Below are 15,671 nucleotides of genomic sequence, written 5' to 3'. Positions count from 1 at the left end.
AAGGGGAAAAATTATGAACGATTTCCAGTTCTGTCCAAAGGAGAGTTTTTTTTTTTTTTTTTTGGTCAGACTAGAGCTATTCAAGTCTAGATGACATAGCTTTTAGTGTCAATGAATTCCTTTTTACCTGATGTCCTGCTCACCAAGCAACCCTATGACCATGAAGCTTTTATTTAATTTATTTATTGAACTACTTTTATGCTGGGAAGGGGTATTTTGGCTTTTGCTCAATTTAAGAGCACACTCTCCCATTCTTACTATGTAAGTTATCTATTGCTGTGTAGCAACTTATCACAGAACTCTGTGGCATAAAACATTATTTCTCAGTTTGTGGGGGTCTGGAATTGGATCATCACGTGGCTGGGTCCTCTGTCAGGGTCTCACACAGGCTGCAATGAAGCCCTGAGCAGAAGTCTATTGTACAACACATTGACATAAGGGTCAACTCAAGTTGAGCAGGCTTGGCTTCTGAGCTCCCTCTGTGGTTGCAGGTAAGTTTTGGTTCACTGTTGTCTATTGGGCTGAAGACTTCATTTCCTTGCCAGTTACCGGCCAGAGGCTGCCCTCTGTTCTCTGTCTGTGGTGCTTTTTATTACAGTAAGAAGTGGGAAGAACCTGAAGGAACATACCAGGCAGAGATGATCCCACTCCTTTGTTACCTAAAATGGAGATGATGTCATATCAATTTGCTGTTTTCCATTTTTTGGAAGAAAGTCACTAGGTCCAGCCCATACTCAAGAGAAGGGGATTACTTTAAGGTTACAAGCATCATAACCTAGGGACCGCTGAGGCCATGTCAAGCCCATTACATGTATCTAGCTACAGATGGTTGTAGCAAAAAATGGGAGTCCATCATAATTACTGAAAAATGATACATTTGATTACTCAGAAAAAACTGAAACCCCCTTTACTCTGTCAAATATCTCTATCAACAAAAAAAATTTAGCTGTTTGGTTTTCAGGAGATGAATTATAGCCAGTGAACCAGTTTCTGATTTTATTTAGGGCAGTGCTAAAGCAGCCACAGGATGGCCTTGCTCTGTGGTGGGCTCTGACGTGGCCCTCTCTTAGAGCAGCCTACTGCTGAGCAGGCCCAAGTGAATAATGTAAGCCAAGGTCCCTTGACATATGGTTTTCAAAGTATATTTACACTCCATGTGGGTCAACAACCTTGATATTTGGCAGAGGTCTCTGAGCAGATGATGGAAATATTTTATCTCACATTTAAGCCAATTCTCTTGTGTTGACATTTCAACTTAGAGGGTAGGGATGTATTGAAGAGAGGGTGGAAGAGGGCAACCGGAAGGATGGGAATGAGAAAGGAAAGCAGGACATAGAAACTTTTATTAAGTCTCAGGCTTTATAAGGGCTTGGTTCTTTAAAAAAAAAAATTCCAGCAGCAAACCTAAGAATTTGGAACCTCAATAAAAAAATCATGTTTAACCCAGAATAGTTCAAGTGGGATAAGAAAAGTCACATTTAACTCATGCCTGCTTTAATGAGAGGCTGAAGAGAAGGGTGTCTGCTGATCTTAAATGTTTGTGTAAGAATGCTGTGCCATTTTGTTTGGGAAAGAGGAAGAGAACCCTTTGTGTGTCTTTGTGTCTTATTTACCTCCAGCAGCGTCAGAGCTACTGACTTCAAGCAATCCAGACCTTAAGCTTTAAGAAAAGATGTCATTTCCTTTGACCTCCATTTTTTTGAGACATAAGGATGGTAATGCTAGGAACTTGGGTTATTTATTTTGTGGATTATCAATATGCTAAGGCATACAAATCCTCGTGAGATCCCTCAATGAGGGGTGCATAAAGGAAAGGGATTAATAATGGTTAAATTAAATAATGGCATAAAGAGAATATAGGCCATGTGCCAAGTGGAGATCCTGCCTATCTCTGAGCACCAATTTGGAAGAAAGATATTGCACTATATCAAAATCCTGTTCTCATTCAGCTTTTGCTTGAGTTTGATGGGCGATCTAAAGGCACAAAAGTAGATAGTAGATCTTTTTTTTTTTTTTGGTACCAGGGATTGAACCAAGGGGCACTTAACCACTGAGCCACATCCCCAGCCCTTTTTATTTTTTTATTTTGAGACAGGGTCTTGCTAAGTTTCTCAGGGCCTCACTGAGTTGCTGAGGCTGGCTTTGAACTTGTGATCTCCCTGCCTCAGCCTCCTAAGCTATGAGGATTACAGGTGTGTACTACCGCATCTGTCAGAAAAAGTACAACTTTGTGACTGATTTGAATGCCACTTTATTGCTTTGGATGTTAATTGTGTTGTGAGAAGTTCCATACTCACCAGTCTTTTTATCAATCCCCATGGAAATAATGATCATTGACTGGAGCATGTGGCCTATTGGTGACATTTACAGCAGCCACTTTGTGCCAGGCTTTGTCCTGGTTGTTGTGTAGGGGATAGAATTTCAAGTGACAGATTTTGGCTATTTTGGACAGCCTTATTTCCTACAGAAGAATATGAGTGTAAACCAGCACAAAAACAGGATATAATGCAGAACTCAGAGTAAGGATTTGGGAACCAATACAGTTGGGTTTAAATTCTAGCTCAGCTACTTTAAGAGTATGGCTTTGGCTATATGATTTCACTTATTTTGCTCTTTGTTTCCTTAGCTATGCAATGAATCTAATAGCAGGAACTGTCTGATAGGATTATTGAGAGGACAGAATGAACTTGTATATAAAGCTTTGAGTGTAGTATCCTTACCCTGTAAGTGCTTATTAAATATTAACTATTTTCATTTCTTTCCAGTTTAGATTCCTTGTTCAATTTTGCCTCATATTATATGCTCTGACAATATTACAGGCATTGTAATGTTGCCTTTGATGGCCTTAAAATCTTCTTGAAGCAAGAAGAAGCAGGAAATAAGAATGTTCTGACTTATAAGCAGACCCTAAGACAAATTATTCTTCTATCTTTTAAGAGTTTTGAGGGACTATGAACATCAACGGAAGGAAACAATAAATTAATAGCCAAAAGCACACTGACGGGTCAAGAGATTAATTCATTTAGGGGAAAGGTTAATTAATTGGATGAATATATGACAAAGACATCTCAAGGAGATATTTTAATTGACAGACACATTGCTGGAGATGGAGATAAGAGAGCAAGTGTGTTAAATCACATTTCAGTTTGGAGCTTTGGTTGCACTGAACCTGGGCTCTGTGCTAACTAAGGTGAGAAAAAGTGACGTGGTTTCCTGAAGGACTCTGAGGGAGAAGCAATGACATTTCGTTGCTTAGCAACAGCTTCTCTACCATGTGCCCAGGCCATCTATACCTTCTTCCCCCCACTGCTGTTCAAAATTAGCTGTAAAAGAAATAAAGGTATGTTAGAGCCCCTCTCCTTTATGGATTAAGATGGACATATTGCTCACTTTACTAATTGTAGAAAAAAAAAAGAAACTTGGTCTCTATTAAGGTATTTTAGAAAAGATGTGTGTGGACAGGAAAGTCAATTCATAGTGTTTTTACACAGAAGACAAACACTGTTAGGAAGACCATGTGCTAAAGATAGTTCTCAAATACTAATAAATCAATAATGTCAGTGAAAAATATGGTTTTATCATAAGTGGTAATTCTAGTGTTTTTAAAAAATGAAAACACTTAAAACTGTGAAGGAAAAAAATTATAGTTTAGTTTTAATAAATTTAATAAATTTATAGTAGTTTTAATACATGATTCCAATTTATTTCACATAGAACCCTCTTAGATAAATAGTGCTACCATGGGTCAGTTGGCAGATTATTGCTTCTCACCTCTTTTGTCCTGCTTCATACTAGACTGGAGCCTGTAATATTTCCACATTGCCAGTAGAGGGTGCTGCAGAGACACTGTAAAAGAAAGGAATTTCTTTTCTAGGTTTCCTGTGTTGCTGCTTGGGTGGCTCTTGCTGTACACTGTGACCAGTAGGCACTGGACAGGTTTGCTCACTTTCTGCTTGCAATTTCTTGAACAGCCTTGGTTCACCTGCACCCCAGCAGCAGATTTGTGTTTGTTCCAGAATGCATTTCCCTTCCTTCCAGCTTTAGTTCAGTGACTATGAATCAATTCTGGCCCAGGCAACCCCGTGATCCTCTTAGTGGGCAGGGCAGCATCTATACCTTCTTCAACAAAGTACGGATCTTCACCATGGAGACCCTTCTTCCATTTGCTCCCTACCCTTACCACAGGATATTTCTTTTGGCCTTTTATTTTATTTTTTTCTTAGGAACAAATCTTCTACTAATAATTCTTTATAGTAAGTAAGTAATTTGAATTACTGTGATTTCTGTCTTTTGGCTGGACTTGATACATACCTCAGGGAGCAGGTGATTTTGGTTACCTACCCATATCCACTATGCATGCACCATTCGACTCCATGCCAAAGGCATACTATTGCAGGCACTTGGGACTCTGCTTAGTGTTTGCATTTGCACGGGGGCAGGGTAGGCATACTGAGGAGTTCACATCTCTAGGAGAAGCCTTCAGCCGTTGACTGGTGGGAGTTAGAGATGAATAATCCAGCTTCCACCTCATTAAGTGAGGAAACTCATCATTCTACAATGTTCTCCAGGAAATCCCTAGGATGATTGAGCCTTAGTGGCTCACAGTGACTAACTGCTCAACAATTTATTGCGCATTGGCTTTCTTGTCCTCCCTGTCTATTTCTCCATTCACCCACCAGGGTTTCCAAAAGTCATCCCGCAGATAAATTATTTCACTAAAATTCTTATTTTAGGAGATACTTCCAGGGCTATTGGAAGATAACCCAGTCTCAGAAATGAAGTGGGCCAGGCATTGAGAATTTATCCAAAGAGAAGCAGTGGAGTTAAAAACCTCAGTTGATCTCAGCCCAAGTCTCATTCTTTACATTTACTTCAGTAAATATATTTGGAAAGATATTTTAACTGTATAGTACATAAATGCAGACAAGTCTAAATATACAGACTCTAGAATATAGGTGCTCCATATACAAAAATAAAATTGCCTTGATTAAAAGTGAATGTCTGTAGGGCTGGGATGTAGCTCAGTGGTAGAGGGCTTGCCTAGCATGTGCAAAGCTATACATATGCACACACACACACACACACACACACACACACACACATATATATATATATAGTTTATATAGAGAGTGTATATATAAATTGTTTTAGTCAGCTGTTTTGCTGCTATGACTAAAGGACTTGACCAGAACAACTTTAGAGGAGGAAAAGTTTATTTGGAGGCTCATGGTTTTAAAGGTCTCAATCCATAGACAGCAGATTCCATTCTTCTGGGCTCAGGGTTAGGCTAAACATCATGGCAGAAGAGGGTGGCAGAGCAGCTCACTTGGTGATCAGAAAGGAGCCTCCAGTCTCCAGATACAAAATATTTACCTCCTAGCCACACCCCCAATGAACCACTTCCTTTAGCCACACCTCACCTGCTTCCAGTTACCACTCTGTTAATCCCATTAGGGATCAATTCACTGATTGGGTTAAGGCTGTAACCCAATAATTTCTCCTCCAAACCTTCTTGCCTTGTCTTACAAGGGAGGTTTTGGAGAACACCATAGCTCAACCATAACATATGCAAATCTTTGAAAAATGTTGCTACAATGGAGATTTAGGCAGCATTAAAATAAGAAATGTTTCCTGGTGACAGAAAAATTCACTTCTCATTATTTTGAGTACAATATTTTATTATTCGTAGGTTCTCCCTCTACACAGTCAGATTCTAGATTATTAGTTATTTTCTGTGAATGTGATTAAAATAGCACAGCTCTCTTCTTATGGCATATAAATGGAGATGGTTCTGTGTTGGAATCTAAAGCCCTGATTTTGGAACACAACTATCAACAAGACAAGCATTTGTTAGGCTTTCCTCAGGACTCACCATCTATAGGCCTGGAGACATGGTTCACAAGATCTACGATAGTGACCCCCTGTTACGTTCAATGGCCACCCATGAGTATGGTTTTAAAACAGAGGAGTATTTGAAAAAGAGAGTGATGAGTCTCCAGGAAGAAGCTGATACTGATACGTATCTTATGGTGCACCTTATTAGTATGTACGTGCTACTTCTGCTTAAGACCCAGGTCAACCCACACTGTTTCTTTTGTCATCTAGACTAGAGCAGTGGTCCTCAAACTGTAACTGGCATTGGAGTCAGCACAGTTGAGTGGACCTTCCTTGGAGTTTCTGATTCTAGGTTGGGAATAGAACCTGAGAATCTGTATGTCAAATGTGCACCAGATTCCTGGTACTGCTGCTGGCCAAGGGGACCACATTTGATAACTGTTCTATAGCAGTGTTTTTACAACCTTGGGTGGACACTGGAGTCACCTGGGGAGTTTTAAAATATTACCAATACTTGGGTCCCACCCAGACAAAATAAATTTGAATTTTGAGGTTGGGGCCATAAGTCTGTCTTTTAGAAACTGCACAGGTGATTCTAATGGGCACCTAGAATCAAGAGCCAATATCTCTGCCAGTGTATCGAAGACTGTATCATGTACACAAATTACCTAGGAATCTGGCTCAATTCAGATTCTGATTCCATAGCTCAGGGACAGGGTCCAAGATTTTGCATTTTTAGTGAGTATTCAGGTACAGCAGTTGCTGCTGCTTGGTGAATCACACTTTGAGAACCAAGAGTCAGAAACACAGTCTTCCTGATCCCTTTTCTGGAGATTTGGTTTTCACATAAATTAACCAGAGATATACTAAATGATTATCTGGGCTCAGGGGTCAAATATCTTTTGTATATTAAAATCCAGACACAACTATTTGATCTGATTCCACAGGCTGTCTGATTAGAGCAAGAAGAGCTCTCTTTGTCTCACTTTGGGCCACAGGTTACCATGGCAACTTTTAGAAAACCATGTTTCAACCTGGCGGCACCTAGACATCACTGCCAATCCTAGTGAGGATACCCAAAGACATTCAGAGCATGGGCCACGTGGCCGCAGCTCCTCAGAGGGCTCTGTGTTCCCTGAGATGTGCATCTGTGCCTCTTCCTTCACCACATTGATTGCTAACTCTCATGCTGATGTCGGAAATAATTCTCCCTCGGGACAAATAAACCACAGTGAAGAATAAAGATACAAGCTATGGTTCAGGAATCTTAGCATTGGTGATTTGTGTGTGTGTGTGTGTGTGTGTGTGTGTGTAAAACAAAAGCACCAAAGCACCAAAGAGATAAGGGACAATTTACTCTAGAGGAAATTCTTAAATAAAAATAGTTCCTTCAAATTAAAATACTGTTTTTTTAAATCTGTTTTACATAAATAAAAGGCACAGACACACTTTTAAGTCTCACTTCCTCCCATTTTATTCTTTGTTGAAGTCAAATATATCACATGTGTATGTTCTATTTTTATCAAGCCAACCATGAAAAAAAAGAAAAAAAGACCCAGAGACTTAGCTTCAGCATCTGATTCTATCCAGTTCCCAGATTCCTATCTCCTTAGGGGAAAACCCTAAACCAGAAGAAAAAAGTGTGAAAAGGCATAGTTTTGCCCTCAAGATACAGTTTGCCCACCCCGGCTGGTATGTTTGTTTATTTGCCTAATTCTAGAATGTGAAGCTTATTTAATTCCTTACAATGACAGGTGTGGATGGGATGGTCTCTAGCTTGCTGGGCTGTCCCCACATCTTTTATGAGTTTTGTTCAGGGATCTGATGAAGGACACCACCCAAGGAACAGATTTTTTCAGGACAAGAGCCGCAGGGAGTGACATTTAGCTTATTTCCTCTGGTGGGAGCTGCTTCCTCAACAGGGAACCAGAGGATGCTTTGAAGGTGTCCATGTGAAGTGGCAGATATTTCATCAGCTCTGCTTCTAACAGGAGGGGCTCTGGGCAAGGAGGCCCACATTATAGAGAAGGGTCTGAGGGTTTTGGTTGATAGTGTGGGCCTTCTGGGGCCTGGAGTGGTGGCTATGACATCAATGGTGTGTGTGTGTGTGTGTGTGTGTGTGTGTGTGTGTGTGTGTGTGTGTGTAGTTTCTGAAGCAGCCACAAATTTCCATAGAGAAACTATAGGTAATATAAGTAAATAAATAAAAAATAAAAAAAACAACAGTGTGTGTTTATGGAATATATTCATGTTAGCAAATAAATTCCTTGGATCTTTCTGTAATTGTAAAGCACTTCAAAAAAAGACATTAACTATAAAAACTAAGAGGCCAAGGGGCTGGGATCAAAGAAAGTATTTTTTTTTTTAACCTTGCTGCTGTCTCGACTCTTTTATTTTTAAAGGTAATCGTTGACTAGATTATTAACACTCTGATGAGTGGATGATAGGAGCTGTAGGATGGTAGCTGGGCTGGGACCTTTGTGGAGAAGAGTCAAGGGCTCTCATTTTTTTCAGTTTTCTTGGGACACTAAGGGAGGGGTAGAGGAGTAGGGAGAGGATAGGAGGAAGGCACAAGGGGGAGGGGAAGGACAAGGACAGCAGAGATGGAAGGCCAAGAGGAGAATGGAGGAAAAGGAAGAGCCAGTGAGAGGTTGCACAGGGGGAGGCTGGGGACAGGGAAAGGTGGAGGGATCAGGAGACTGGGAGACTGGGGAGGAGGGAGAAGCAGGAGAGGAGCCGGGGGGCTGGAGGGCCAGGGGAGATGAACTGACATTTGCTTAGCATTCATTTTATGTGAGACAGTGTGCTCTCACAGAAATCACTTCATTAAATCTCACAAAGAGTCCGCAAATTAGATGTATTTTAATCCTCAAATTTTAGATGAAGAAATCTAGGCTCCAAAGAGCTCTCTCACTGCTTGAGGTCACAGAGCAAGGAAAACATGGTTGGAAGCAAACACTCCTTTGAGTTCCTTCCTTGTTCCTTTCTCCATATCTTATTTATTTGGAACATTTGCCTATATATAAAGTGAAACAAGAAAGCCAAGGGAAGCTTTCTGGGACAGACTTTAATAGAGCCTATGCATGTACTGAGGCTCCAATTTCAGTGATGGAGGTGATCTGAGAGGTACATTATAGACTTTGGGAAAAGCAATGACCTTAGGAAACAAGCTGTACAATTCATGAGAAGAAACAGCCTTGGAAAGAACTGTCTGACGCAGGATGTTTCCACTGTCACGTTTAGAATCACCATCTTGACATTAGCAACTCCACACAGGGGCCACCGATAGCAGTTATCATCCTCTAATTAAATAGCTATCTTGCTTCAGATCCAAATATGATTCCTCCCTTTTTGGGAGGAACCGATCAGTTTACCAAACTTCAAAAGGCAATTTCACTTTTTTTTTCCCATTCTAAAAAACAAATCCATGTGTAACAAGAGATCAAAGAGCTACAATAAGCCACGAGGGATGGGTGACATGTGGCACATAGTAGGCATTCAACCTACTATTAGTTGAAGTAATGAATGCGTGTTTCAAGCTCTCTTGAAAAAAAGTGATTGATCACTTCATGAAAAAAAATCACTGATGTGTTAAGAACTGTGCAGAAATAGTATTGCAAAAATTTGCCCTCTAAATGGCTTTTATTCTAGTCTGTCTACCTTCCAATCCAGCAAGCTCATGATCTAGGGGATGAGTAAACTGCTTTAGTACAAGGTTTCTAGTTTTGTTCTCTGAATCATCCATATTAGGATGACTTGTGACTCAGCCCACATTTTAGGGGTCCTTTTAAATGAATCTCTTTTAATAAGATTCCCCAGAAATACATCATTTGAACTGAAGCTTGAGAACTACTGATTTAGATAGAGGTTAACTAAGCTTCTCTAATACACTTTTATAGACTCAGGGCTCTTTAACTGAGTTTCAGTTAGCTAGAATTTAAGTTTGTACTTTTGTGGATTCTAAGCCAGCATTTCTCAGTCTTCAGTGAAAGTTGACTAAATGGTAGATTCCCAGACCCCATTCAAAGAGACCAGGTTGAAGCCATATTTTCTGTATCTTCAATACACCCCATGTGATCTTGATGAACGCATTCTTCAGACCTCAAATCTAAAGAGGATCCTTTCAGAAAACTCTGTTCCTGTCAAACAGTCATATAATCTCTGAGAGGACACTTTGTCTATTGGGGATAAATAATAAACTCTATTTGTAAGTAGCTTTAACTATCAGAAATTTCCTCTTATATCAAATTAATATAAAACCCCATATATTGTGTCTGCCTGATTCTTTGAATTAGAGCTACATAGAAGACTTGAGTTTCTATTATTATTATTATTATTATTATTATTATTGTTATTATTATTATTATTTTAGTACTGGGGATTGAACCCAAGGGGGCTTAACCACAAGCCACATCCCCAGTCTCTTTCACTTTTTATGTATATTTTATTTAGAGACCTGATTGTGCTAAATTGCCTCTCTAAGTTGCTGAGGCTGGCCTCAAGCTTGAAATCTCCTGCCTCAGCCTCTGGAGCCCCAGGATTACAGGCATGCATTCAGCCTAATGTTATTTTAAGAAAATGTGCTTAATCAAGAAAATAATCGCTGGGGCTGAGGATGTGGCTCAAGTGGTAGCGCGCTTGCCTAGCATGCGTGAGGCACTGGGTTCGATTCTCAACATCCAATAAAAATAAAATAAAGATGTTGTGTCCACCTAAAACTAAAAAATAAATATTAAAAAAAAAGAAAAAAGAAAATAATTGCTTCTGTTCCCTTCGGATCCCAGTTTTGCTCTTTCTGCAAAGGGTAGGTGAGGAAATCTGAAAATGCATCCCTGATGAGAAGATGAGTGCTTCTGCTATATAAACAGCAACAATGCTTAGAAAATCTAACATCTAGGGACACCTCAGATCCTCTTGTCCTACAATAATGTCACAACATGCATAACCAAGATAAAACAAAATCTGAGTTCTTGGATGTGAGAGTCCCGTTTGTCAGATTGTTGAGGAGGAAAGGGATCAGAAAAGAATAAGGTGAGGTGGACTCAGGTGAGGAGGGCCCTCCTGTGAGTGGTCAGTGGGAACCTTGCCTTCTCCTGCCCACCCTTCCTTCTTGTCCCCCTGCAATGCCCTGAAGGTCAGGCAGCTGGTTCACAAGCTTAGGAGTAGAGGCAGAGAAGGTGACTGGATGGAAGCACACTGACATGTTTCCAGCTATTCACGGAGCCTTCCCCAGATCTTCAGAGCTGAACTAATCCATCCCATTCATTTGCCTACTTAAAAACAGGATTGTGAATTCAAAGCCAGCCTCAGTCACTTAGCAAGGCTGTAAGCAATACAGCGAGAACCTTTCTCTTTAAATTAAAAAAAAAAAAGGTTGGTAACTCAGCAAAAAGGGGCTGGGGATGTAGCTCAGTGGTTAAATGCCCCTGGGTGCAATCCCTGGTACCAACCAACCAAATAACCAAACAAACAAAAAACCCAACAAAAACAAATAAATATTTTACTCATTGATTCTGGGAAGAAATCAATTGCTAGCAAAGTTTTGAGGTGCAGTGCATATGATTTTGAACACAAAGGAAGGGATACCCACCTAGTGTGGCCATTATGGTATTGAATCATCATTTAGAACAATGTGACTGGGCAAATTAAAAAAAAAAATCGTGTCCCAATTTTTTATTTGTAAAATAAAAATAATAATAAGTAACTTAAGTAACTGTTAGCACTTTTTGATGACTAGATGAGAGAGCACAACTTGTATTAATTCCTAGATATCTGTTGATTCAGAGAACAGAATGCCAGTCATCATTGTCAGTATCAGTAATAGTGGTGCTAGTTTGCAGGTGGATATTCATGAACCAACATCAGTGAGCTCTTTTTTGTTGGTGCTTAAAATGATTACATAGGTAGGATGAGGAAAAAGGGGAATATGAATGAGTACTTGAAATCTAGAATTTGCCTCAATTTTCGCTTTAACCTAAGGAGAGACTGAATTTGGGGGGTTGAGAGTGCGAGGCATTAGGTCTTGAGTGAGCTGACTTAAAAAAAAAAATTGCGCTCTCCTATTCTGCAGACCAAATTTGGGTTCCTGAACTACAAAGTCATTTTTCTTAGAGAAGATTTCTTTCTGCCAGGTTTAGGGTGCATGACTCACACAGAATCAGAAAATCTTGGTTTGTTTAGATGTTTTTAATGATGCAATTCTCAGACTGTTTATTCTTTGTGGCAGGAAATAAAAACAGGAGGACTCCAGAACTCAATGTGTCTTTTATAAATGTGTGGGATGATCAAGGCTTAAATGTTCTTAAACATAAAATACAACTTAAGTGAATGTTTAAATCATTGCCAACTCCAGCATTTGAGCCTGCAGTAGGTGGGTCTGAGAGGTAGGGAGCATTCTGGGTTCTAGACCTACACAGGATGCTGGCTGTGTAATCTCTGGGACTTTTCTCTTCCCCAGCCAATTAGGACTGTCAACAAATGCTCTGCAGAGATAGGGCTTTGTTGGGAGCATTAAAGAAAAGAGGTCCGGCATTGACCCAAGGCAAGCTGGGATCACTCTTAGCAGTCATAGCTAGGAAGTCTTGGCTCCATTTGGAAATGTTTGCTAGATCACAGCCTCCCAGGAAAGAAAGCCACTAGGAAAGGACAAACGCAAGGCTTTTATCTCACTTTGAGCCCAAACTGGCTCAATGTAGATGGTGATCTCCTATTCTGCAAACCAAATTCGGGTTCCTGGATTACAAAGTCTGACACCTGGAGGAGAGGTGTTTCTGCTGGCGCTTGGGGGCTGCCTTAACTCAGGGCATTATCATGAGTCAGCAGACTAGATGGACCCCTCTCTACCACCAAGCCAAAGCTCATGGAGTGGACACTCGGTCTACATTTTTATTTCGTAAATAAAATATGGTCTCACTTTTCTTTTGTAACCCAGAGGTATGAGGATACATTTGTTGTAAATTGCATGCAGATAAAAGGGAGATTCCTCTTGAAGCTACATCCTCTTAATAATAAATAATTTTTGATCTACTATACATAACAGTAGTGCATTTCTTGTTAAAACAGCAAGCTTGTTTTTTTTTACCAAAATGAAAAGAAAACATCCATTTCTTTATAAATATTTTAAATAGTTTAAATACATATTTCATACCAAGGTTATAAAAATAGCTTCTTTTTTTTGATAAATAAAGACGTTTTCATTTACATGGCAAATAACGTGCGAATAGCTAACCACTGGCCACCAGCTCTATTTGACTGATTGTCTAGGAGATGACATGCAGTGATAATTGTCCCTTTGCCTTCACCAAAAGAAAAATAGATCAGCGGGAGCTGTGCGCTCCCGAGGCCAACAGCGCTATGGATATTGTTCAGGAATGACAAACAGGCACTCAGGAAAAACCTTTGCTGCACTTCACAAAAGCCACCTAGGACAAAACTAATCCACAAATTCTTTGTCTGGGACTTCTAGCTGCTCAGACCCTCGGGGTCTTTGGACTTTTACCAAAGTCTGTCAAACAGACCAGGAAGTTAATACCTGTACAGAAAAAATGTTTGTATTATGCTTCTAGGATCTAGAAATCATTTGCTACAGTATGGAGGTGGCTCTGCCTTTCACTGGCTCCTCACACACTCCTCTGCAGGATTCCCAACTTTGCCTGCAGAGGCAGAAAAGGCAAACTAAAGCTGTCATGCAGTGGTGGGTTTCAAAATGGCAGCTGCATCTCGTGTGCTGATATCATACGTTTATGGCTTTGTTATCTTTCACTTCCGCTGTGCTTGTGACAACTTCCAGTGGAAAGTTCTCCAAGGGTTTGGTAGAGGCTGATGCTGTTCCTTCTTGGTCCCAAGAGCCTGGTAAGTTTTCCAGACTGAAGGAACTAACAGGTCCCTGACTGAAATTGCCCTCCTCCGATCTGGATCTGCTTGGGAGAACCAAGTGCAAAGATGTTTCCGAGGAGGAGCAGACAGAGGAAGAGAGGGTAGCCGAAATAGACTGCAAAGGGGTTAGCGTGGTATCTGAATGTGGAGAGATGCACCTTAAAAATTGCAAATGACCTTCTTGGACGACCTGGTAGTGGGCAGGTGAATAATCGAGGTTTGGAGAATGATAACGGTCACTGTCTGCTGGATTTTGCTCATGAACTCCAGTTCGCTGGGGGCTGCTCCCCACAGAGGAGGGATCCACACTCCAAATATCAGAGGTTACATTCCCATGACAAAGTTGTGCTTGGGTATAAGCCGCTCCACCTGTTTGCAAGTGTAGGCAAGGTTGGTGCATGCTCCAGTTCATCCTGGTCTGCAAGCTCTCTCTGGATGGACACACAGAGGCGGTATGCAGAGAGCAAAGCCCTGACGGCTGCTGAGGTAACAGGATGTTTTCCAGAAGTTGCATCACATTCTTCATGTCTTTACCTAACTGGGAGACCTCCTGAGTCAGCGTTGTTACCTGTGCGAAGAAAGCAAACGAAACGGCAATAGTTAGAGCTAGATTTTAGAGCAGATTTCAGAGCAGAGGCAGAGAAGTGAGATTTTTTTAATAAGATGTGAAAGTATTTTTCAACTCCATGTCCAACCAAGTCCGAGTGAGGAATGAGAAGGTTGAGCATCTGGATGAACATACATCATGACCTAAGGCCATTCTTGTTCAGAAGGAAGCTAGAGAAACATACATTATCTAGGTATCTTAATCAACAATTCTGGAATTCTTGAAAAAATTAGAGAAGTAGAACTTGCATCTCTTAAACACTGATGGTGACTTTTCTTTTCTTTTTTTTTTTTTGAGAGAGTGGGATGCACAGTGGGGCACAGAAGTCATCAGATGCTTCAAAACAATGTGGAGGGGCAGATATAGTATGTAAAGCACTCAGCACACTGAGCACCACTTAGTGGTGGTGGTGTGGACACCAAGTGAATGGCAGCTTGCTATTTTCCTCTTGCAGTCCATGCTAAAAGAGGTTCCGGAGGCAAAGGGTCTTCAGTGGTGGTCAGCAAGAATTCACACCAGGTTTGTTAGGGAGAGAGTTCCTATAGAAAAAAAGGAAAGCTACAAAATGACAATTGGAAGGAAATAAAAAAAAATGCAAAGTGGGTTCTGCTGTGCTTGTGACAACTTCCAATGGAAAGATAAGCACTGTGGGCACCTTGGAGACCTGGAATCTATCAATGAACAGGGAACCCCATGAAGTTATAACCCAAATTGTGTGCTATATGCTTCTGTAGGCAAAACATTTAGCATTTATCAGAGACTTAAAAGGAGACATGGTCACTAAACACTTAAGAATCACTGAAGAATATTCTTTTTTTTTTCATTTTATACTTAAAACCAATAATTCAATTCATGACAGAAATCATTTTCCTACAACCACATTAGGTACATTAGGTGTTGGGTTTTGTTTTTAAATCAAGGAAAACCACCGACAGATTGAACTGGACTCAAATCTAGCTTTTTCAAAGTGTTTGTAGGAAGACCGACATTTCAGGAAGCAGGACAACACACACATATTTTCTAATCTTCGGTCAGATTCATAACACTAACACAATGTAATATTTTGTGTTTGCTGCAATTACAATTTGTAAAGGACTTTCTAATGACTTGATTTTACTGTCGTGAACCACAAAGCTCCAAGAGAAGCAGCTGGGCCCCCTGGCTGAGGACCATCAGGACAAAGAAAGGGCAGCTCCATCTCCCATGATGCTAAAACCCAGACTGCTGCTTCCAGCAGATTTTCTTCCACATTTAAGCACACGTTCCTGATCCACCCAGCAGCTTCACTCAGTCCACTTCCTCAGAGTGCATTCTGAAACTAACTCTCCCTGGCAGGCCCACCAGGAGGTAGCAC

General features: G+C 40.6%; 1 protein-coding gene across 1 annotated transcript in view; it reads right to left on the bottom strand.

The window, feature by feature from the left end:
* Positions 1 to 13,567: 13,567 nt before the first annotated feature.
* Positions 13,568 to 15,671, bottom strand: part of Kcnh8 (potassium voltage-gated channel subfamily H member 8) — a 346,203-nt gene continuing 344,099 nt past the window's right edge. Inside the window, exon 16 of the mRNA XM_027923181.2 lies at positions 13,568 to 14,278. Within this exon, the coding sequence (XP_027778982.1) occupies positions 13,568 to 14,278 (711 nt within the window). The remainder of the gene's footprint in view (positions 14,279 to 15,671) is intronic.

This window comes from Marmota flaviventris, chromosome 1 (genome assembly GCF_047511675.1).
Source record: "Marmota flaviventris isolate mMarFla1 chromosome 1, mMarFla1.hap1, whole genome shotgun sequence".
Classification (NCBI taxonomy): domain Eukaryota; kingdom Metazoa; phylum Chordata; class Mammalia; order Rodentia; family Sciuridae; genus Marmota; species Marmota flaviventris.
Note: the sequence above shows the minus strand (reverse complement) of the source record. Positions and strands in the feature narration are given on the sequence as shown.